The sequence below is a fragment of the Schistocerca americana genome, chromosome 2 (genome assembly GCF_021461395.2).
Source record: "Schistocerca americana isolate TAMUIC-IGC-003095 chromosome 2, iqSchAmer2.1, whole genome shotgun sequence".
In the NCBI taxonomy this organism is placed as follows: Eukaryota; Metazoa; Arthropoda; class Insecta; order Orthoptera; family Acrididae; genus Schistocerca; species Schistocerca americana.
In genome coordinates, this window is record NC_060120.1 from 230,862,364 (window position 1) to 230,888,756 (window position 26,393).

General features: G+C 44.4%; 1 protein-coding gene across 1 annotated transcript in view; it reads left to right on the forward strand.

Moving 5' to 3' along the window:
* LOC124593913 (homeobox protein BarH-like 2) overlaps positions 1 to 26,393 on the forward strand; it is a gene marked incomplete at its 3' end in the record, with an annotated part of 72,483 nt that overhangs the window by 35,071 nt on the left and 11,019 nt on the right. Inside the window, exon 3 of the mRNA XM_047132263.1 lies at positions 14,887 to 15,130. Coding sequence (XP_046988219.1) covers positions 14,887 to 15,130 — 244 coding nt within the window. The remainder of the gene's footprint in view (positions 1 to 14,886; positions 15,131 to 26,393) is intronic.

The window sequence follows — 26,393 nt, forward strand, 5'->3', positions numbered from 1 at the left end:
GTCTTAAGTCAGGTTGTGCCAGAAATTTCTTTTCTTCCCAATTCTATTCTGTACCTCCTCATTAGTTATATGATCCACCCATCTGAACTTCAGAATTGTTCTGTAGCGTCACATTTCAAAAGCTTCTATTCTCTTCTTGTCTAATCTGTTTTTCGACCATGTTTCAATTCCATACATGGCTCTACTCGATACAAATACTTTCAGGAAAAAACTTCCTGACGCTTAAATCTATACCCGATGTTAACAAATTTCTCTTCTTCATAAATGCTTTTCTTGCCATTTCCAGTCTACATTTTTATCCTCTCTACTGTCCCAGGGCCGTTGATGGATGCTGGGACCGACCTTACAACTCTGAGCTATCACTGCAACCATCTTCGGTGTCGCATTTGTGCCAGTCATGGTGCATTTTTGTTTGTTGCTAGGTAGAGTCATGCTTTTCGAAGTAAACTCACACAGGATGTTAGTTAAGCTCAGTATGCACTTAGGCAGAGGTATTGGTGCTTATACGTACTTTTCTGGTTTCGTTTCCTGACTGATTTCAACATCATTGGGGTTTATTTGGATACAGCTAATTGTATCATTCCATTTCCGATTCCACCCCCTGTGCCGAGATCTTCTGTGTTCCTTTTATAGTTCTTTTGGACTTTTGTGCGCTTTGTTATTGTATGTTTTCTGTATTGTAATCCAACTAATTCATTTTAGTAATAAAAATGATTTTATACTGACTTTTGCTTTCATATCATAGTTTGATGAAACCCCTCCCTATTATTATACCTGAGTGAAATGGCTCAAATGGCTCTGAGCACTATGGGACTCAACTGCTGTGGTCATAAGTCCCCTAGAACTTAGAACTACTTAAACCTAACTAACCTAAGGACAGCACACAACACCCAGCCATCACGAGGTAGAGAAAATCCCTAACCCCGCCGGGAATCGAACCCGGGAACCCGGGCGTGGGAAGCGAGAACGCTACCGCACGACCACGAGATGCGGGCATACCTGAGTGAGATATGGTACCCACGTTTAATGTTTGGTTGGGCCACCCCTGTTTTAACTCAGTTGCCTATTAGATTCTGTTGCGCTACTTTTCTCTCAATATTTCGCATGATCATGTAGGGAGAGGGCTGTTAACTATAGTGATCACAGGGTTCAGATATTGTTAGTTTCTTAGAGATATACTACGCTAGTCTCAGAGCTTTTACTCAGTATACCGGTTCTCCATGGTCATGACGGTTTGACTGATACATGACAGACCACAATTGCATGAGATGTGGATTATCCCCACCTTATGGGAAACAAGATAGTTCTTTACAGGCACTAGAAGGGCCATAATCTTGGTCTGAAAACACATTGTATTTCATCTGAACGCGACGTCGTGTTGGAAATTCTATCTGCTTAAGGCAAACATGAGCATAGATTCAATTGCCACTTCTCTGTTTTCATCACTCACCCATTTCACAATTAGTCGATAGCGCAACATGCATCTCATCCATCTCTGGTAAAAGGTAACCTCAGATGACAAACTTGCAGAGTCTGAGACGATGTGGGCTCTACGAACCAAGGTGCAGAGTATCCTTTACATTGAGCTAGACTGTAACATCACCCAACAGATATAAGTCAGTGTCCCCGGAGTCTTTCACGACGGCATACACGAATAAAACGTTCTCGGTTTTCAAGCCGCGTCAATTCGAATAAAATCCTCGAGCTTTCGATGACCATCTCCACCATCGTCGTCAGGAGTTCACTGAGCGCCGGGGCTGCTACGGTTTCTCGCTTACATAGGCACGATAGCATCATTAGCAGCCAATCAGATAGACCCAATGTGGCGCGCGCGCTCGCGTAAGTCGACCCCGGCAGCTAGCGGAGCTATTGCCCGTGGCAGCACCGGTGACGTCACGTGGCGCCAGGGGCAGGCGCCACGTTTGAAACTGCCGCTCCCGCGTCGCGCATCTGTCTTTGCTTTCTTTCGATGTCCAATTTCCGCCCCCATTCCCTGCTGAGTGTGTACCCCTGGTCTCTATTGAAATTGTCGTTGTTTAAACGAATCTCGGCCGCTTCCTTTATAACGGAGTCCCAATATGTAGATGCATGAGCCAACACTTTTGTATTTTCGAACTGTATTTATGTCCGTTTTCTAGGTAATGCTCCGCTATGGCTGACTTGTCAAGCTCCCTTTGTTTTATATGGCGCTTGTGCTCAGTACAACGCTCCGCAACCGTGCGAATTGTTTGTCCGATATACATGCTGCCACATTGACAGGGTACACAATACACGCCGGACATTCGAGGAGCAATGTCGTCTTCAACAGGGCGCAACATATCTCATATCTTGGGGACGGGACGGAAGTCAGTGTCAGTTAGATTCTGGTGACGGCATGTCTCAACGTATCATCATCGTTTCTCCTGGCCAAAAAATCAACGAAGGAAAGCCAACCACCCTTTTCGAACTTCATAGTGAAGCTAATATTCGCGTGAATTAAAGTTAAAAAAAAAAAAAAACATGCTGTTTTTCAATGTTGCGGACTACAGGTCGAGTACCGCGAAATAACATTCCGTAAAACCTTTAGTAACAATAGAAATTTTGTGTCTGTTCCTTTAGACATGTCCAAAAGAAAAGACACCATGTCCATCCTGCAACCCTTATGGATCAAGACACAAAAGAAATAAAGATATTAGCTGCCAATGGACATTGATTTATGTCAGTGAGGAAAGCTGAAAATTTGTGCCAGATCGGGATTTGATTCATTGTTTCCTGATTACTTGACAGTTGTGCTGAGGACTATGCCGTCTGGTGAGCAGAACCGCACAAACTACCCTAGCACACTTCCCACCTTACTCGCCCGCCGATTTCCATACGAGTTCGAGTTTGCGAGCTGGATGAGCATCTGCACAACAGACACTACACATATATACACTCCTGGAAATGGAAAAAAGAACACATTGACACCGGTGTGTCAGACCCACCATACTTGCTCCGGACACTGCGAGAGGGCTGTACAAGCAATGATCACACGCACGGCACAGCGGACACACCAGGAACCGCGGTGTTGGCCGTCGAATGGCGCTAGCTGCGCAGCATTTGTGCACCGCCGCCGTCAGTGTCAGCCAGTTTGCCGTGGCATACGGAGCTCGATCGCAGTCTTTAACACTGGTAGCATGCCGCGACAGCGTGGACGTGAACCGTATGTGCAGTTGACGGACTTTGAGCGAGGGCGTATAGTGGGCATGCGGGAGGCCGGGTGGACGTACCGCCGAATTGCTCAACACGTGGGGCGTGAGGTCTCCACAGTACATCGATGTTGTCGCCAGTGGTCGGCGGAAGGTGCACGTGCCCGTCGACCTGGGACCGGACCGCAGCGACGCACGGATGCACGCCAAGACCGTAGGATCCTACGCAGTGCCGTAGGGGACCGCACCGCCACTTCCCAGCAAATTGGGGACACTGTTGCTCCTGGGGTATCGGCGAGGACCATTCGCAACCGTCTCCATGAAGCTGGGCTACGGTCCCGCACACCGTTAGGCCGTCTTCCGCTCACGCCCCAACATCGTGCAGCCCGCCTCCAGTGGTGTCGCGACAGGCGTGAATGGAGGGACGAATGGAGACGTGTCGTCTTCAGCGATGAGAGTCGCTTCTGCCTTGGTGCCAATGATGGTCGTATGCGTGTTTGGCGCCGTGCAGTTGAGCGCCACAATCAGGACTGCATACGACCGAGGCACACAGGGCCAACACCCGGCATCATGGTGTGGGGAGCGATCTCCTACACTGGCCGTACACCACTGGTGATCGTCGAGGGGACACTGAATAGTGCACGGTACATCCAAACCGTCATCGAACCCATCGTTCTACCATTCCTAGACCGGCAAGGGAACTTGCTGTTCCAACAGGACAATGCACGTCCGCATGTATCCCGTGCCACCCAACGTGCTCTAGAAGGTGTAAGTCAACTACCCTGGCCAGCAAGATCTCCGGATCTGTCCCCCATTGAGCATGTTTGGGACTGGATGAAGCGTCGTCTCACGCGGTCTGCACGTCCAGCACGAACGCTGGTCCAACTGAGGCGCCAGGTGGAAATGGCATGGCAAGCCGTTCCACAGGACTACATCCAGCATCTCTACGATCGTCTCCATGGGAGAATAGCAGCCTGCATTGCTGCGAAAGGTGGATATACACTGTACTAGTGCCGACATTGTGCATGCTCTGTTGCCTGTATCTATGTGCCTGTGGTTCTGTCAGTGTGATCATGTGATGTATCTGACCCCAGGAATGTGTCAATAAAGTTTCCCCTTCCTGGGACAATGAATTCACGGTGTTCTTATTTCAATTTCCAGGAGTGTAATTAAGGCGATGGCGATGATGACCATGTCCTCAGCTCGTGGTCGTGCGGTAGCGTTGCTTCCCGCTCCCGGGTTCCCGGGTTCGATTCCCGGCGGGGTCAGGGATTTGCTCTGCCTCGTGATGACTGGGTGTTGTGTGATGTCCTTAGGTTAATTAGGTTTAAGTAGTTCTAAGTTCTAGGGGACTGATGACCATAGATGTTAAGTCCCATAGTGCTCAGAGCCATTTGAACCATTTTTTTTATGACGGCCAGCTATTTCTTTAGTGCAGATATAGACAAAACTCATACTCTTACAAGAATCAGCAAGATGCCACGAGTAATGAGGCTAAGGAGTAGGGGCACGGCATCAGTAGTGTGTGGTAGTGTGGTATAAGTTGAGATTTGGGTCTGGCGAGGCATGCTAGGGGAGTCTGTGCGGTTGTGCCCACTACTGTGTCCAGACGGCACAGTGGTCAGTCCATCTGTCAAGTAAGCCGGAAACCAGGGTTCGAATCCCAGTCTGGTATAAATTTTCAACCTTCCCCATCGATATAAATCAATTCCCACTGGCAGCTAACGTCTTTGACTCCTTTGTGCCTTTAATAACAACAGCTGACGAAGAGATGCAACCTCATCTCTGTGGAAGCAGAGGACATTGAATGAAAAGCAAATGGACGTCAATTTAAGTTGATGCTGGTTAGTTAATTTATCATCAAACCTAACCTCATTTAACTGTAAGGAATGGCTCCTCTACCGGGTTCGTTGCGTAACTCTTCTGCAACGCATATACGGTGGTGTGTAAAACTTATTACGAAAGTAACTTTTGAATGATATGTGACTGCCAAGTAACATAGGTCGCTGAACCTTGGACCATACACAAAAGGGCAGGTATGGAATAGTTCAGGTGGTAACTGAAGGAATTGCGCAATTAGAAGAACAGAAGTAACACTTTTATTCAAAAGAAATACTTACACTCAAGTGACCGCGATCCGTAATGGACTCCTGGATACTGAAAAAGCTCTTAATAGCGTGTGTGATCATCACGGAAGGCAACAGACGACCTGCAACTTGCTTCCGTCCTAGTTACAAGGTTGGTATGAAATTCTTGCTCCACCAGCGTGGTTGACAACTGCTGGGTGGTCGCTGGTGGATGTGGACGTGCTGCAATACGTCTCTCCAAAGTATCCAACACTTCCTCGATGGGACCGACGTGAAGGAGTGGGCAGGCTAGTCCCTTCGCCAAAAATTCATTCCAAGAGCGTCTCCCCTTGCGACGTTCGATGTGGTCGCGCATTGTCACTCATAAAAATGAAGTCAGGGCCGAACGCACACTTGAAAAGACGCACGTTGGGGAGCAGCACTCTGTCTCAATAAATTCGACCGGTGGTGATGGTCAGTACGCCCATGCAACGTTACGGCTGCGCACACCATAAGACCAGGATCACCAAAACGATCATTTTCGACTATTATAGCCGGCCCGGTTGGCCGAGCGGTTCTAGGCTCTACAGTCTGGAACCGCTCGGCCGCTACGGTCGCAGGTTCGAATCCTGCCTCGGGCATGGATGTGTGTGATGTCCTTAGGTTGGTTAGGCTTAAGTAGTTCTAAGTTCTAGGAGACTGATGACCTCAGAAGTTAAGTCCCATAGTGCTCAGAGCCATTCTAACCATTCGACTATTATAGTTTTCAACATTACCATCATTAATTTATTGGCAACCGTTTTCGACGATTGACTTCGTCACCGTCGTAGTGTTGAAAAACGTAATATTCCTATCGGCTGAGGTCCTCCCTTCCTATTTAATAGAGATGGATAAGCCGAGATTTTCGACAACATTCATGCGAGCATTACGTGCTCCTACCATTCATCATATGTGGGTGAGTCCACATTACGACGGCTCTAGACAACTTCAGTCACACTTCATCATTCCTCAGTAATTCAGTATGCCACTCCTTTGCACGTTGCCTCGTCTTGATGATTCTCTTACACCTCAGCGTATTCTTCACCAAGTATCGGTGCGCCGGCAGCTGAGCCTGTCACATCTGCTGCCCTGGACAGTGGGGCGACATTATGAGCCGGCTTCCTCCCATAGCGCAGCTTCTTGCAGGAGGCGCGGGCATTAGGCGCGCAGGCGGCAATGAAGTTCCATTAATCGAGCGGGCACTACCGCGGTTTTTGTTCGACGCCTCGCCCGGCTCACGTAGCCTCTCCCAGGGATACGTCACCGCGGTCATCTTCTCCCGGCAGCTGCAGAATCTGGCCACTTATTAGCTTTAGAACGTGTCTTAATGTCTCGCTTCATTGAACTGAGAAAAAAACTGAGACCCAAGGATAGGTGTTCTACTGGTCACTATAGCTGCCCATTATTAGATAGCCTGTCGTACAGTGCTACAAAAGAATCACATTCCCACAAGATCATTACATCTTTTTGCAGAATCTGTCCAGTGTGTTTCTTATTTACACGTGACTTCCGGCCTTGGTTGGCAGAACCACCGGGCGTAAGATCGTGTGCTATTTCTCGAAAGCGTAGCACGTCGAGAGAGGAGCAAAGATATTAAAAGATTCCTCCTCGTCTGCTTATACAGGGTGGTCCATTGATTGTGACCGGGCCAAAGGCCTCACGAAATAAGCATCAAACGAAAAAACTACCAAGAACGAAACTCGTCTAGCTTGAAGGGGGAAACCAGATGGCGCTATGGTTGTCCCGTTAGATGGCGCTGCCATAGGTCAAACGGATATCAACTGCGTTTTTTTAAATAGGAAATCCCATTTTTTATTACATATTCGTGTAGTACGTAAAGAAATATGAATATTTTAGCTAGATCACTTTTTTCGCTTTGTAATAGATGGCGCTGTAATAGTCGCAAACGTATAAGTACGTGGTATCACGTAACGTTCCGCCAGTGCGGACGGTATTTGTTTCGTGATACATTACCCGTGTTAAAATGGACCGTTTACCAATTGCGGAAAAGGTCGATATCGTGTTGATGTATGGCTATTGTGATCAAAATCCCAACGGGCGTGTGCTATGTATGCTGCTCGCTATCCTGGACGACATCATCCAATTGTCCGGACCGTTCGCCGGATAGTTACCTTATTTAAGGAAACAGGAAGTGTTCAGCCACATGTGAAAGGTCAACCAGGACCTGCAACAAATGATGATGCCCAAGTAGGTGTTTTAGCTGCTGTCGCGGCTAATCCGCACATCAGTAGCAGACAAACTGCGCGAGGATCGTGAATCTCAAAAACGTCGATGACGAGAATGCTACATCAACATCGATTGCACCCGTACCATATTTCTATGCACCACGAATTGCATGACGACGACTTTGAACGTCGTGTACAGTTATGCCACTGGGCACAAAAATTACGGGACGATGACAAATTTTTTGCACGCGTTCTATTTAGCGACGAAGCGTCATTCACCAACAGCGATAACGTAAACCGGCACAATATGCGCTATTGGGCAACGGGAAATCCACGATGGCTCAAACAGGTGGAACATCAGCGACCTTGGCGGGTTAATGTATGGTGCGGCATTATGGGAGGAAGGATAATTGGCCTCCATTTTATCGATGGCAATCTAAATGGTGCAATGTATGCTAATTTCCTACGTAATGTTCTAACGATGTTACTACAAGATGTTTCACTGCATGACAGAATGGCGATGTACTTCCAACATGATGGATGTCCGGCACATAGCTCGCATGCGGTTGAAGCTGTATTGAATAGCATATTTCATGACAGGTGGATTGGTCATCGAAGCACCATACCATGACCCGCACGTTCACCGGATCTGACGTCCCCGGATTTCTTTCTGTGTGAAAAGTTGAAGGATATTTGCTACCGTGATGCACCGACAACGCCTGACAACATGCGTCAGGGCATTGTCAATGCATGTGCGAACATTACGGAAGGCGAACTATTCGCTGTTGAGAGGAATGTCGTTACACGTATTGCCAAATGCATTGAGGTTGGCGGACATCATTTTGAGCACTTATTGCATTAATGTGGTATTTATAGGTAATCACGCTGTTACAGCATGCGTTCTCAGAAATGATAAGCTCACAAACGTACATGTATCACATTCGAACAACCGAAATAAAATCTTCAAATGTACCTACGTTCTGTATTTTAATTTAAAAAAACCTACCTGTTACCATCTGTTCGTCTAAAATTGTGAGCCATATGTTTGTGACTGTTACAGCGCCATCTATCACAAAGCGAAGAAAGTGGTCCAACTAAAACATTCATATTTCTTTAAGTACTACACGAATATGTAAAAAAAAAAGGGGGTTTCCTATGTAAAAAACGCATTTGATATCCGTTTGACCTATGCCAGCGCTATCTAGCGAGCCAACCATAGCGCCATCTGGTTTCCCCCTTCAAGCTAGACAAGTTGCGTTTGGTGCTTATTTCGTGAGATATTTGGCCCGGTCACGATCAGTGAACTACTCTGTACATATCTGACACAATCCCTGGGCTACTTATCTGTGCAGGACGCGTCAAAATTAATAGCAAAAACTGACATGGGTGACAGTATTTGATAAAAGAAGCGGAACGTTCTAGAAAATTTGAGTCCGCAAACGAGCGGTTCGCAAGATAATTGCGACTGTGTGGTTAGCAACTGCCGTTGATTTCAGCATGAAGTATTTTAAGAACTGTAGTATAAATGTACAGGGTGGCGCAGAAGTTACTGGACTCTGGAAACTGATTTAAATAAAAGGTTGAATTTATGTACAAACAACACTTTCAAACAAAACTTGCATGTTCTAACAGTCTCTTGTCACTGCTTCTTCAAATAAATTTGGTCCATGTACCCCAAATGATGATATTGCCTCACAAAGACTCACACTAGGTTGATTTAGTGGTGGTCCTGACAAAAGATTTTGATTGTCAGTATACCAATCCAGCTACGTCTGTTAACTTGTCGGCTTAAATCTCGGCTCGTCGTCAGGCCATACAATTTTATTGATTAGAATAGGATCACGTTTCAGTTGGTCAAGCACCAGTTCACAAAACTGAAGACGTCGATATGGACCAGCTTCAAGTAACCCATGTCGTAAAAGTAGAATGTAAAGTTTAAACTTCTGTTTGTGCATCATTCTTTGCACTGTGGTTCGTGATAAATCCAGCTCAGTTGCTAATCGTCCGGCTGATTTTCGCAGACTTTGGGTCACAGCTAAACATATCTGCAATTCATTTTCCTCAGCGGTGACTGTCGTTGGGCGGCCAGACGTTGGTGCATCCGTAGGAAATCCACGTTCTTCAGATCTATCTCGTATGTCGTACACTGTTTGTGGTTTTGACCTAAAGTGTCTTCCCCATTGATTAACAACCGCAGTAGCACTACATTCATAAAATGTTTTTAACGCGAAAATCCTTTCTTGTTTCGTTAACATCGTGACAATTCGGAAAACTACAGCTGTAGACAGGTATCACAGATCACGTTTTCAATACTTCAATAGTTTGATTATTGTGTCTGTTTCGTTTGTCATTGAATTGCATGCCAACTTGGCGAGGTGTCGCGATTTTGTAATAACAACTCAGTGGGTTAAAACTTCCGACTGTACCGTAGTACTTTTACTTTTGTTTCCTTTTAACCAACAGTCTTGTAACTTTTGGGCCACCCTGCATATTCGAGGGGGTATCAATAAGTAAAGCAACACATTTTTTTCTGAAAGCAAGTTTGTTTTATTCAGGATTCCAACACACAATATTATTTCACGGTCTTTTAACTACAAAACACCACGCGTCGGCCTTACAACACTTTCCTGGAAGACCCAATATGCCTGCATGGTACCACTTTATTGGTCGACGTCGGAGCCAATGCCTCGGTGCATCAATAACTACCACAACGTTCATGTACTGGTTCCCGCATACTTCAAGTTTTGTTGGGCCAGACAGATGGAAGTTGAAATGTGCGAGATCTAGTCTGTAGTGTGGGTGAGGAAGAACACTCAAATAAATTCTCTGAGCTTCTCCCTGGTGCGCAGACCTGCTTGAGGCCTTGTATAGTCATGGAAAAGGAGAAGTCCGTTTCCATTTTTGTGGCGACGAATACGCAGAGGTTGTTCCTTTAATTTTCTGAGGGTTGCACAATATAGAGTTGATGGTTGTACCGTGAGGCAGGACATCAAACACAGTAACGCTTCCTGAATCTTATTATCTTTTGTGGATGTACACAGGTTTTTGTACGGGGAGCTGCTGCTTTGTTCGGGCTAAACCATTCCTTTCTTTTTCTTATGTTAGCACAAAGACAACGTACTGTCACCAGTAACGATGCATGCTAGGAAGAGTCGGTGTTATTCATGAGCCAATTGAAGACGAGGAAGCAGAGATACATGGCCACCTGTTGGTTTTTGATATTTTTGAGAGCATACTCCCAATTTTTGAACCTTCCCTATTGCATGTAAATGTCGCTCTATGGTCGAATGATCACAGTTCGTCACATTTACCAGTTCTCGAGTACACTGATCGTTGTGGATTAATGCATTTAACCGATCTTCGTCAAACTCCGAAGGTTTTCCTGCAGGTGGAGAGTCACTAATGTCGAAAGTATTCTCCTTACAACAAGGAAGCCTTTTATTGTCCTGCTTGCCCCCATTCACTGCGCAAATGTTTGTGGCTGCTGTCACCTCTCTACTGAACTCAGACAGGAGAATGTGTCGGAAACGTTCAAATTTCTCACTTTACCCTCCATTTTCTAACGTCCACAGCTCCACTCACAATCTCCAAATAACAAACTGACAATATGCAAACTGAAGTAGCAACAGTGAAATACAAATAAGAAATGACAACCGATAAATAAACCCATAGCAGTCGGAATAGCAACTTGCAAAACGAAAACGCTACGAACTTATGCACGAGTAAAATGTCAGTGTTCAAGTAAAATATCGGGAAAGTTACAAGTAAGCAGCAAAAAACAGAGTTACATCATTTTCTCACCTCTGGAGCGATCTGCTAGGACGAACTTTCATGGAACAATAAGTTACAATAAGATGAACCTGCCACCTTGTGGTCAACTCCTGAATCGAAGACAGTCTATTCGGAAGCCTGGTTCGGGTTTTACCCACTCGGAGCTTATTCTCACTTACCCTACTCTGGAATTGGTCGCATAAGTATCTTGATTACGATTTCCTTTACAGATGCACTGAACTTTCCCAGAATTCTTCCAAAAAATTCAGTCCTTCCCTGATTTTACGTGACAGTCCTACGAGAGGGTCATAATAAAACTGACTCGGAAAATATTTGTTAGTCTGACGCGTAACTGACTCTTGTTAGTGAACGTTAGTGAAAAGGAGAACTCCCCACCACAGAAAATGCTGGGATCTTTGATTTAGGTGCACCAGTCAGTTGATGTCACTTTTTGTGGATGCGTATCTCGCGCATAATCCTTCGCTGCGTCGTTGATGTTCTGAGACGAGCAGAGGCGTTTAGTGACCAGTGCAGTGCAACACAAAACGGTGCTCACGATAAAACAGCACGTTTTTGGTGTCGAGTGTTAGCGAAACACAATTCATGGAAGACGTGCATGGAACTGTTTGTTCAAGAGTTTAATGACTAGAAGTGTTTTGGCGAAACATTCAGCAAAGTCTACAACGCAATGCTTTGTGACAAAATGGCGCTCTGTAACGAGTAAAAACTACAACTATCCTAAAAGAGATTGAACACCAGAGAACACTGGTCGAGTGACTCGATCGGGCCGGTTTCATTTTGCCTACAGTGTTTATCATATCGCTTCTTAGTATTACCATAAATACTTTTACAATGTGTGGTAGCCAAGACATGGATGGACAGTTAAACGTAGAGTTGTAAAGCAACTGTAGGCTAATGTAGACTATCATAATCAAGCGTGGGCTGTGGTAGTTTTCCTAGTAGCTTTGGTCAGTATTTACAGCGAAACTGAAAATGTCAGTGTTTAATTAACGTTTTATTTGAAAGTTATTGATGTGTGATGCGATACAGATGGGTGTTGTAGTAACAGAAAAGTAAACAGTACAGGTTTAGCGTATAACGCTAGGAAACATAATTTCCCCAACAGAAAGATAAAATGAAAAAACGCAAAAGAAAGACATAGCCAACAATGCTTCATTACTTCGTCGAACGTAGATAAAACAATATTTCTGTTATTCATAAACAAATTCCACAGTCATTAACAATAAAAGGAAACTCTTGGATTTGATCATGACAAGAAAGTTCTGTAGAGTAGGAAATAACTTTATGTGTGTGTGTGTGTGTGTGTGTGTGTGTATAATGTTTATGCATGTGAACTTAGTTTACAGACCGCCGACAGTTCATGAGAGTCGTAATGTGTAGTAGGCAGACATCTACCCAGACCATCACACAGGAATTCCGTACTGCATCAGGATCCACTGCAGGTACTATGGCAGTTATGCGTGAGTTCAGAAAACTTGGATTTCATGGTCGAGAGGCTGCTCATAAGCCTCACATCACGCCGGTAAATGCCTCGCTTGGTATAAGGAGCGTAAACATTGTACGATTGAAGAGTGGGAAAACGTTGTGTGGAGTGACGAATCACGGTACGCGATGTGGCGGTTCGATGACAGGGTGTGGGTATGGCGAATGCCCGGTGAACGTCATCTGCCAGCGTATGTAGTGCCAACAGTAAAATTCGGTGGCGGTGGTGTTACGGTGTGGTTGTTTTCTCCGTGGAGGGGACTTGCACCCCTTGTTGTTTAGCGTGGCACTATCACGGCACAGTCCGCCCCCGGTAGCAGAGTGGTCAGCGCGACAGAATGTCAATCCTAAGGGCGCGGGTTCGATTCCCGGCTGGGTAAGAAATTTTCTTCGCTCAGGGACTGGGTGTTGTGTTGTCCTGCTCCTCATCATTTCATCCCCATCGACGTGCAAGTCGCCGAAGTAGCGACAAGTCCAAAGACTTCCACCAGGCAAACGGTCTACCCGACGGGAGGCCGTCGTCATACGACATTCTTTATCACAACTCAGGCCTACATTGTTCTTTTTAAGCACCTTCTTGCTTTCCGCTGTTGAAGAACAATCCGGGGATGGCGACTGCATCTTTCGACACGATCGAGAACCTGTTCATAATGCTCGGCCTGTGGCAGTGTGGTTGCACGACAATAACATCCCTGTAATGGACTGGCCTGCACAGAGTCGTCATCTGAATCCTATAGAACACCTTTGGGACGTTCTGGAACGCCGACTTCGTGCCAGGCCTCACCGACCGACATCGATACTTTCTCCTCAGTGCAGCACTCCGTGAAGAATGGGCTGGCATTCCCCAAGAAACCATCCAGCACCTGAATGAACATATGCCTGCGAGAGTGGAAGCTGTCGTGAAGGCTAAGGGTGGTATACACCACATTGAATACCAGCACCTGCTGGCGGCCTGCCGACCCCCAGTCACTGGAGGACCACTTTACTCAGACACGAAACAATGCTCCGAAATGCAAGAGCAAATAGGTCGACTAAATAAACTGATAAACAAGGAAAGAAGATTACGGTTTAACTAGGTTTGCGCTCTATCAAAGCTACAGTTTAGTAGTAAATGATGAAGTAAATGGCAGCACTATCGGAAATATTGAAAGCAGTGGTAGGGAAAGAAACATACATGAATGTGTAAGAGAGAAACTGGAAGCTGACAAATTTACACTGTTCTTTTTTTCTGTTTGTTTTGCACAGGTTAGAACCAAACATCATTCAGTGTTAATTCGTTGTGTTCTTTATGTACTTGGAGAATATAAACTGCATTTCATTTCTAACAAAAATTAGTTGACCGTGTAACTCCTTCGCTTTTATGTAACCAATGCAGGTGCTTTCGTTGCAAGTACAGTTTACATGCACACACACACACACACACACACACACACACACACACACACACACACATATATATATATATATATATATATATATATATATATATATATATATATATATATATGTGTGTGTGTGTGCATGTAAACTATACTTGCAACGAAAGAACTTCCTTTGGTTACATAAAAGCAAAGGCGTTATACGGCCAACTAATTTTTGTTACAAATGAAATGCAGTTTATATTCTCTAAGTATATAAAGAACACAACGAACTAACTCCCGCGGCCGAAGTGGCCGAGCGATTCTAGGTGCTACAGTCTGGAACCGCGAGACCGCTACGGTCGCAGGTTCGAATCCTGCCTCGGGCATGGATGTGTGTGATGTCCTTAGGTTAGTTAGGTTTGAGTAGTTCTAAGTTCTAGGGGACTGATGCCCTCAGAATTTAAGTCCCATAGTGCTCAGAGCCATTTGAACCATTTCTTTTTTTGAACTAACACTGAATGATGTATGGTTCTAACCTGTGCCAAACGAACAGAAAAGAAGAACAAGGTGAATTTGTCAGCTTCCAGTTTCTCTCTTACACATTCATTTATGTTTCTATCCCTACCAGTGCTATCAATATTACCGATAATACTGCCATTTACTTCGTCATTTATGAAGTGTACTAAGACTAGTAAACTGTAGTTTTGATAGAGCGCAACCCTAGTTACACCGTACTCTTCTTTATTTGTTTATTAGTGTATGTAGTCGACCTATTTGCTCTTGCATTTCGGAGCATTGTTTCGTGTCGGAGTAAAGAGGTTCTCGAGTGACAGGGTGTCGGCAGGCGGCCAGCAGCAACAGATGTCCGGCCGCCAGAGACAAAAAGGCGGGCGACGCATTAGGGACACTGCGCACGGCACGGCACAGCCCGCCACCCTGCGCTCCCATGTGTCGACCAAATTACACGCCGCCGCCGCCGCCGCCGCCACGCACCGCCACGCCGATCGCGTGTCTGTCCGCATCTGCCGCTGCCAACTGTGCGGCGCGACTCTTTGACAGGGCTCTTCTCGCCGTCGTCTGAAAACGACCACACTCGGCTATCTTCAATAAGAGAGTCCCATCTTGGGTCGCACGGTCGAGTGGGGGCGGAAACGAGAATCCCTAGAAATTACACAATAGATTTTTGTGCGCACTTTCATAGCCAGACGAAGTCAGAAATGGAAAAATGCGGTATAAAATTACCAGCGTGAGGTCTAGTTTTCTTGGCAAAGAGGGCTTCCATTGCTTGAAACTAGTCAGGGTAATTAAGATAAAGAATTGGTGATATCAGGGAAAAAGTATTGTCCGAATATTCATAATCAAAAGGAAAGTAGGAAGTGGAAAAATAGGGTTACCGGGTTCACTAGCGTGATGTGTAGTTTTGCAATAAAAAACGAAAAACCTAATTGCTTGAAAGTAATCAGTATAATTAAGAAAAATTTGGTTAGAGGTATGAGAAATAATTGAAATATTTCACTAACAGCTGCTGCTAACTATGTAAATGAAGTGTCAAAGAGTTCATCTCTTCGAGACATGTCCATTTTCGGCATAAAAAGTTACATTGGTGTAGTAAATGTGGAATTATTTTTTTCATGTTGAAAAAATCAAATAGATATCGATATACTGGATGAATTGGGAGTTCTGTTCTCTGTCTCCCACAATATGGAATATAAAAAACTCACTGGCCCATTTAGACATTTCAGTGCAGATATCTCTGGGACAACAACAGATATCCAAAAACAAATTTCGCAGGTATGAACGTAAGGCAGGAGCTCGTGAAAGTAAATACTATGAGACAAAAAATTGTTCAAATGTGTGTGAAGTCTTATGGGACTTAACTGCTAGGGTCATCAGTCCCTAAGCTTACACACTACTTAACCTAAATTATCCTACGGACAAACACACACATCCATGCCCGAGGGAGGACTCGAACCTCCGCCGGGACCAGCCGCACAGTCCATGACTGCAGCGCCTTAGACCGCTCGGCTAATCCCACGCGGCAGAAGTACTATGAGACATTCTAAAACGTAAGCAAATATTATTTTTACAACAAACTTACGTGCGACTACAGGCTTTCTCGGCGTATTTCAGCTGTGAAATGTTCACGGGTTATCAGCCGAGTGGCGTCGTCTTGTAGCTGCGCTGTATATCCTCCCCGTAGAGGTGTGTTATATGCGATTGCAGGCTTTCTCGGCGTATTTCAGCTATGAAATCTTCACGGGTCGAAAGTAATAACACACTACGGAACAGTACCGGTCAGTGTACTAAATCAACAGTTTCTAAATGGATGGATAGGACGGGGAAGTCCTGTTCAGATGCTTCCAAGTGCGGTCGCCGGATCTCATACCCATGGACGTTTTTTTTTCAGAGGGGACGCGTGAAAAATGTGGCGTATCAAAAGTTTCAGACGACAATAGACCAACATGAAAGCCCGTATTATTGCTGCATGTGCAGGTGGGATTGACGGAGGACATCGAAAGGGTGCAAAAAGGGCAGTTCGTTTTGTATTATCACGTAATAGGGGAGAGAGTGTAGCAGATATGATACACGAGTTGGGATGGAAGTCATTAAAGCAAAGACGTTTTTCGTCGCGGCGAGATCAATTTACGAAATTTCAGTTACCAACTTTCTCTTCCGAATGCGAAAATATTTTGTTGAGCCCAACCTACATAGGTAGGAATGATCATCAAAATAAAATAAGAGAAATCAGAGCTCGAACAGAAAGGTTTAGGTGTTCGTTTTTCCCGCGCGCTGTTCGGGAGTGGAATGGTAGAGAGATAGTATGATCGTGGTTCGATGAACCCTCTGCCAAGCACTTAAGTGTGAATTGTAGAGTAATCATATAGATGTAGATGTAGACGTAGATGTTGATGCAGTAACACCACAAACACTGACAACAGTGAGTCGAGCGTGCGCAGTAGTGTAGCCAATTAAATGGCAATGTTCAAATGGCTCTGAGCACTATGGGACTTAATTTCTGAGGTCATCAGTCCCCTAGAACTTAGAACTACTTAAACCTAACTAACCTAAGGACATCACACACATCCATACCCGAGGCAGGATTCGAACCTGCCACCGTAGCGGTCGCGCGGCTCTCGACTGTAGCGCCCAGAACCGCTAGGTCACTCCGGCCGGCAAATGGCAATGTCTTCGAACATACGTTGTGGTATTTTTGCCGTCAGAAATGTGACGGCATACCGGCGTGCATTTTTTCTGTGTCTGAGAAGACGTATGTTCGTTTTGTAGGTACTATTGCTAATTTGTGTAATCACTTCACCACGTTCAAAAGTTAAATTCCTAACGTAATCATCAAAAATGTTCAGTGACATGTCCTGTGCGTGTTATGTACCATTATGTAATTGATGTACAACTACCTACAACAAGCATTTACACCTCCGTTAGATCCTATGTCACTCATTAATATGTTTACTCTGGCCGATGATATATACTTTATGATCAAAGGCATAAGACATAACAAATGTACGGTACCGAGTAAATTATTAAATCTAATGTAACTTATGTTCTGTTTAGTCACTATTTTTAACGTTAAGTAAAAAGAATGTAGTGGAGATCTAATAATTCATGGTGTAGAATAAATATATTTATTAAATTGTAATATACAGGGTGTTACAAAAAGGTACGGCCAAACTTTCAGGAAACATTCTTCACACACAAAGAAAGAAAATATGTTACGTGGACATGTGTCCGGAATCGCTTACTTTCCATGTTAGAGCTCATTTTATTACTTCTTTTCAAATCACATTAATCATGGAATGGAAACACACAGCAACAGAACGTACCAGCGTGACTTCAAACACTTTGTTACAGGAAATGTTCAAAATGTCCTCCGTTAGCGAGGATACATGCATCCACCCTCCGTCGGATGCAATCCCTGATGCGCTGATGTAGCCCTGGAGAATGGCGTATTTTATCACAGCCGTCCACAATACGAGCACGAAGAGTCTCTACTTTTGGTACCGGGGTTGTGTAGACAAGAGCTTTCAAATGCCCGCATAAATAAAAGTCAAGAGGGTTGAGGTCAGGAGAGCGTGGAGGCCATGGAACTGGTCCGCCTCTACCAATACATCGGTCACCGAATCTGTTGTTGAGAAGCGTACGAACACTTCGACTGAAATGTGCAGGAGCTCCATCGTGCATGAAACACATGTTGTGTCGTACTTGTAAAGGCACATGTTCTAGCAGCACAGGTAGAGTATCCCGTATGAAATCATGATAACGTGCTCCATTGAGCGTACGTACTGACGAAACTAAAATGAGCTCTAACATGGAAATTAAGCGTTTCCGGACACATGTCCACATAACATCTTTTCGTTATTTGTGTGTGAGGAATGTTTCCTGAAAGTTTGGCCGTACCTTTTTGTAACACCCTGTATAGATCTACGAAACTTTGAATACGTATTTACGAATCTCTCAAGCTCAAATTATCCTTTACCACCGAAACGAACAGCATCACATCGATACTTGAATTCCTCCCGTATTCGGGTAACCATGTCCATCGTCTACATCTATATCTACATCCATACTCCGCAAGCCACCTGACGATGTGTGGCGGAGGGTACCTTGAGTACCTCTATCGGTTCTCCCGTCTATTCCAGTCTCGTATTGTTCGTGGGAAGAAGGATTGTCGGTATGCCTCTGTGTGGGCTCTAATCTCTCTGATTTTGTCCTCATGGTCTCTTCGCGAGATATACGTAGGAGGGAGCACTATACTGCTTGACTCCTCGGTGAAGGTATGTTCTCGAAACTTCAACAAAAGCCCGTACCGAGCTACTGAGCGTCTCTCTTGCAGAGTCTTCCACTGGAGTTTATCTATCATCTCCGTAACACTTTCGCGATTACTAAATGATTCTGTAACGAAGCGCGCTGCTCTCCGTTGGATCTTCTCTATGTCTCGTATCAACCCTATCTGGTACGGATCCCACACTGCTGAGCAGTATTCAAGCAGTGGACGAAGAAGCGTACTGTAACCTACTTCCTTTGTTTTCGGATTGCATTTCCCTAGGATTCTTCCAGTGAATCTCAGTCTGGCATCTGCTTTACCGACAATCAACTTTATGTGATCATTCCATTTTAAGTCACTCCTAATGCTTACTCCCAGATAATTTATGGAATTAACTGCTACCAGTTGCTGACCTGCTATATTGTAGCTAAATGATAAGGGATCTTTCTTTCTATGTATTCGCAGCACATTACACTTGTCTGCATTGAGATTCAATTGTCATTCCCTGCACCATGCGTCAATTCGCTGCAGACCCTCCTGGATTTCAGTACAATTTTCCATTGTTACAACCTCTCGATATATCACAGCATCATCCGCTAAAAGCCTCAGTGAACTTTCGATGTCATCCACAAGGTCATTTATGTATATTGTGAATAGCAACGGTCCTACGACACTCCCCTGCGGCACACCTGAAATCACTCTTACTTCGGAAGACTTCTCTTCATTGAGAATGACATACTGCGTTATGTTATCTAGGAGCTCTTCAATCCAATCACACAATTGGTCTGATAGTCCATATACTCTTACTTTGTTCATTAAACGACTGTGGGGAACTGTATCGAACGCCTTGCGGAAGTCAAGAAACACGGCATCCACCTATGAATCCGTATCTATGGCGCTCTGAGTCTCCTGGACGAATAGCGCGAGCTGGGTTTCACACGATCGTCTTTTTCGAAACCCGTGCTGATTCCTATAGAGTAGATTTCTAGTCTCCAGAAAAGTCATGATACTCGAACACGTGTTCCAAAATGCTACAGCCGATCGACGTTAGAGGTATAGGTCTATAGTTCTGCACATCTGTTCGACGTCCCTTCTTGATAACGGGGATGACCTGCGCCCTTTTCCAATCCTTTGGAACGCTATGCTCTTCTAGAGACCTGCGGTACACCGCTGCAAGAAGGGGGGCAAGTTCCTTCGCGTACTCTGTATAAAATCGAACTGGTATCCCATCAGGTTCAGTGGCCTTTCCTCTTTTGAGCGATTTTAATAATTTCTCTATCCCTCTGTCGTCTATTTCGATATCTACCATTTTGTCATCTGTGCGACAATCTAGAGAAGGAACTACAGTGCAGTCTTCCACTGTGAAACAGCTTTGGAAAAAGACATTTAGTATTTCTGCCTTTAGTCTGTCATCCTCTGTTTCAATACCATTTTGTTCGCAGAGTGTCTGGACATTTTGTTTTGATCCACCTACCGCTTTGACATAAGGCCAAAATTTCTTAGGATTTTCTGCCAAGTCAGTACATAGAACTTTACTTTCGAATTCATTGAAAGCCTCTCGCATAGCGCCCCGCACACTACATTTCGCTTCGCGTAATTTTTGTTAATCTGCAAGGCTTTGGCTATGTTTATGTTTGCTGTGAAGTTCCCTTTGCTTCCGCAGCAGTTTATAACTCGGCTGTTGTGCCATGGTGGCTCTTTTCCATCTCTTATGATCTTGCTTGGTACATACTCATGTAACGCATATTGTACGATGGTTTTGAACTTTGTCCAATGATCCTCAACACTATCTGTACTTGAGACAAAACTTTTGTGTTGAGCCGTCAGGTACTCTGAAATCTGCTTTTTGTCACTTTTGCTAAACAGAAAAATCTTCCTACCTTTTTTAATATCTATTTACTGCTGAAATCATCGATGCATTAACCGCTTTATGATCGCTGATTCCTTGTTCTGCGTTAACTGTTTCAAATAGTTCGGGTCTGTTTGTCACCAGAAGGTCTAATATGTTATCGCCACGAGTCGGTTCTCTGTTTAATTGCTCAAGGTAGTTTTCAGATGAAGCACTTAAAAAAGTTTGACTGGATTCTTGATCCCTGCCACCCGTTATGAACTTTTGAGTCTCCCAGTCTATATCCGGCAAACTAAAATCTCCCCCCAAAACTATAACATGGTGGGGAAATCTGCTAGAAATATTTTCCAAATTATCCTTCAGGTGCTCAGACACAACAGCTGCTGACCCAGGGGGCCTATAGAGACATCCAGTTACTACGTCTGAGTCTGCTTTAACATTGACCTTCACCCAAATTATTTCACATTTCGGATCTCCGTCAATTTCCTTCGATACTATTGCACTTCTTATCGCTATAAACACGCCTCACCATTCACTGTCCAGCCTGTCTCTGCGGTATATATTCCAATCTGAGTTTAGAATTTCATTACTGTTTCGATCTGGTTTCAGCCAACTTCCTGTCCCTAGTACTATGTGGGCATTGTGACCGTTTATTAATGAGAGCAGTTCTGGGACCTTTCTACAGACGCTCCTGCAGTTTACTATTAGCTCATTAATATTGTTATTCCCTGTTGCATTTTGCTGCCGTGTCTCAGGAGGCATCTTGTCGGGCCTAGGGAGGGAATTCGTCACTGTTGTTATAGCAGTACGGATTCAGTTCTTCAGCTCTTCTGGGTTCTGTGGTAGTGTGTTGCTGTAAAGAGGTTGTCCTTAATTAAACCCGACAGGAAGAAGTCTTAGGGGGGACAAGTCCGAAGACCGTGGAGACCAGCTGAGAAGCGCTACGTCACCAGCTGTTTGACGACCAATCCAACGCCTCGGTAGAGTTTCATTCGACATTTAAGCACTTTGCGACACCACCGAGGGGGTGCCCCATCTCGCTGAAAAATTAAGTTGTTCTCGTTCAGCCTCGGAAACAACTAGTTTTGTTATATAGCAAGATGCTGCTGACCATTGACTGTGTACCTACAAAAAAAGGATGGACCGTAAACAGATGAGTGCGATATCGCACAAAACACTTTGACTTTGGGTGAATCTCATGTATATCACACTCAGTGTGTGCATGTGCGTTCTTTAGGTCCAAAATTCGTACGCTCAGTTTGTTTTCCTTCCCACTATGGCGGAAAGACGGTTAATGGAAGAGGTGGAGATTAGTTTTTAATGTCCCGTCGACAATTTCATTACAAACGGAGCACAAACTCTGATTAAGGAAAATGGGGAAGGAAATGGCCGTGCCATTTTCAAGGGAACCATTCCAGCATTTGCCTTAAGTATTTTAGGGAAATCACGGGAAACCTAAATCAGGCTGGCCGGACGCTGGTTTGAACCGTCGACCTCCCGAATTCGACTCCAGTGTGCTAACCACTGCGGTGTCTCACTCGGTAAAGACGGTTCATCCCTAAACAGATGCGTTGCGTGAAAGTGTTATCATTGTCAATAGAATTCTGTAGCTCGTCAGAAAATGCCACACGTTTGCGATGGTCGTCATGACGTAGAGCCTGTAACAGCGTAACTCGTACGGCTCCATAGGACAATGTGGCCGAGCGGTTCTGGGCGCTTCAGTGTGCAACCGCGCTGCTGCTACGGTCGCGGGTTCGAATCCTGCCTGGGGCATGGATGTGTGTGATGTCATTAGGTTAGCTGGGTTTAAGTAGTTCTACGTCTAGGCGACTGATGAGCTCAGTCCCATAGTGCTCAGAGGCATCTGAACGGCTTCATAACCAACTAACGTGTCAAATAGGCCAAGTTAATGTTGTTGTACGAATTCGTGAGACATTTTCGTCAGATACATGAGGGCGGCCAGTATTCTGCTTCTTTACATACACAAGCTGTATCTACAAACTGTGGATAGCATCTACGAATCCGTTCGAAGGAACATTTTTGTACTGTAATCACGGAATTACACTTCGCAAACTCGAGAACACAAAAGGATTTCTGCTACGGTGTAGCCATACTGAAACATGCGGGGAAATAAAGCGAACTGAAAACAGCCGACATCTAGCGGCAGTACATATAATCCAGACAATTACTCGTTTCGCCAATAACCGATCTGTGGCGCAGCGGTCGATAGTTTTGACAACATAATACTTTTTGAAATGTCCCGTATTTTATTTAAAGAACTCTTCTAAAAGCGCATGTCAAGCTGAGGTAAGACCGAAATTCGACATCAGTACAAAAATGAAATGAAAAATAACAGCTGCAGCTGTCGTGAAGTCATTCAAACAAAGAAAAAGTCATCGGATCCGTATTGGCGATCTCTCTTACAGCTAAGATTATTTGTCCGCTCTAGGCTTCAGTGGAGAGGGAGGCTGTGCATAAAATGACCTGATTCGTACTTGCGCAGACAACAGGAGACATATTAATCGCATGGTAAGTTTACCGTCTGGCCATTGGAACTCCAAGAAACATTTGTACACAATGCGAGTAGAAAAATAAGTCCGTTCGAGTTCTGTGGTGTGGTGTGTGGGATGAAACCGCACCATAATAAATTTCAGTTCGAAGCACTAGAGGCCAAAAGACACAAAATACACTAAAAATGTATCATGAAGGAGTTACCCGAATTGGACGGAAATCGCTAGATACGACGTGCATGTACAGGCCGGCCGCGGTGGTCTCGCGGTTCTAGGCGCGCAGTCGGGAACCGCCCGGCTGCTACGGTCGCAGATTAGAATCCTGCCTCGGGCATGGATGTGTGTGATGTCCTTAGGTTAGTTAGGTTTCAGCAGTTCTAAGTTCTAGAGGACTGATGACCACAGTAGCTAAGTCCCATAGTGCTCAGAGCCATTTGAACCATTTGCATGTACAGTCGTGGACAAAACGGGCGAGACCCCTCGCCTTTTAGTTATGCTGATCCGCACAGCTTTAAAGTATGCTACACAGCATAACAGACAAGGCGACGAAGTGCTACCAACATACTATGCACCGGCGTGAAATTGGAATTGGAAAACTATCCGAACTTAGACGTGATTGAAAACAGTCTGACAAAGACTATAATAATGCTGATTAGTGTGTTAAATACAACATGTAATTATAAGATATAAATGAAAGAAGAAACGCTAGTTAATATGAACCATACTAATAAAAATGAATTTCAGCTTATCGAGATAACATAACTGTTTTAGTAAGACAAATTACCCCAGATCGTTACGAATTAGCAAAATATTATGCGCATTCGACGCGAAACGGTCTGTGTCAACGTTCAGACCGATCATACTGGATTACCGTATCTTTAGATTGCATTCGCATAGAAGCTCACTTTTTTACACCAACAAGGGACCGTATACCGCAGTTAAGTGCGATACATTTCCGCTTATTATGTCTACCCATACTCGAGGTAAACGGGTTTTAAGGATTGGGTAGGCAGACAGACAGTCAAGAAAGTGAGACTAGTAGGGTTCCATTTTTACCTATTTAGGTGACTAAATCCAAACAACGAAAATAGCTACGACAGTTACTGAAGATAAGGTCCGCGTAAATAATTCCCCCTACTCTTTATTCGAGATGTTCCAGTTGCAGTCGATACATCAGCATATTAATCGTAGCTACGTTTTTGATCCAAATCACGTTTACAGGAAAGCAAATAACATCCATTTCCCTATACACGTGGTGATTCAGATCCTAGTATTAATGCCACCGCGTTTTAGAAGTGCGATCATTCCCATTGCTTAAGAAACACTTCGGCTAATGAACGTTTCCTGGCTGTGGCGAGTCGAATTGAGAATTCGAAACATTGTAGAATACGTTTGGCAGCTATGTCGCCGTTTATTTCCTGGGGTGGTGTTGAATAATACTACTAAATTTACTCGCTAATAACAGTGCTTGGTATTTCGATAAATATCCCGAATGATTGTCACAGCCGGCCGAAGTGGCCGTGCGGTTAAAGGCGCTGCAGTCTGGAACCGCAAGAACGCTACGGTCGCAGGTTCGAATCCTGCCTCGGGCATGGATGTTTGTGATATCCTTAGGTTAGTTAGGTTTAACTAGTTCTAAGTTCTAGGGGACTAATGCCCTCAGCAGTTGAGTTCCATAGTGCTCAGAGCCATTTGAACCATTTTGATTGTCACACAAGCGGTGACGTAAATGTAGAAAATTCATGTTTTTGAATCCAGAAAGCTCAATGCAACAGAAACTGTAGATCATTTTGCCATTTCCATTGCGAAATTGCCGGCTTATTAATGTCTGGGGTAATAACAGAGGGCTGTTTGCCTGGGCTGTCTGCTAGCGTAGTGAAAGCTTTTTGCTTCTGCAGGGGATGTCTGGCTTGTTTTCGGTTCTAATCTCGATGGAGGCAGATAGACTATCAATAAAGCAATTTTAAGAATTTCTCGCGCTCCCAATACGCTTTTTTGCTACCTTTATTCTGTCCTGGCGCCCTGTGGATGTCAATATGAATCTTTTGTGGAATTTCATACTTGTTACTGCCTACTTTTTCCGTTTCTGTCAATAATTGAATTGATTTTTAAATGAATTTCGCTAAGAATATTCACGTATTGCTAAATTTGTGCATTTTCATGGTAGGTCAGCAACGGTAATCCAGTATGACTGGTCTGAACGTTGACACAGACCGTTTCGCGGCTGAATGTGCATGATATTTTGCAAATTCGTATCGATCTGGGGTACTTTGTCTTACTAAAACAGTTACGTTATCTCGATAAGCTGAAATTCATTTTTATTAGTACAGTTCATACTAATTAGAGTTTCTTCTTTCATTTATATCTTATATTGACGTGTTGTGTTTAACACACTAATCAGCGTTAATATAGTCTTAGACATGATTGAAAACAGTCTGACAAAGTTCGGATAGATTTTCAATTTCACGCCTGTGCATAGTATGTTGGTAGCACTTCGTCGCCTTGCCTGCTATACTGTGCAGTAGACTTTAAAGCTGTGCGGATCAGCATAACGAAAAGGCGAGGGGTCTCGCTCGTTTTGTCCACGACTGTACAAACAGTTGATGACAATTTCAGAGAAATTGGATGATTCATTCAGGAGGAAGAGGTTCACAAATTGAACAAGTCAGTAACGTATTTGTCCACCTCTGGCCCTTAAGCAAGCAGTTATTCGGCTTGGCATTGAACGACAGAGTTGTTGGTGACCTCTTGAGGGATATCATACTGAATTCTGTTAGCGAATCTGTGACCGGTCGTATTAACAGATTATACAAGTAGAGCAAATTACTCAACATATCAGTACCCTCGAACTACAGAACTCAATAACAAAATCAGTGCATAAAGTAATGAGACGGACGCTTCTAACAGACAAACCACACAGCTCAGGGGGCGATAGTGAGGGCCGTCACTTGCGGTCCAAGCATTCTGTGAGGGTCAATTATTACCTGGAAACAAAAAATATGAGTCTATAGGAAATTAAATTTTTAATAGAGTTCCTTTTCCATAAAATTCTAACAAAGATGGCCAAAATGGCCAAAAAAATCCGCCAGGTTGCAAAAAGTTGTTTTCCTAAATAAGAAAACCGTAGTTGAGATCGAAAAAAATATCGAAAGAACAGTTGA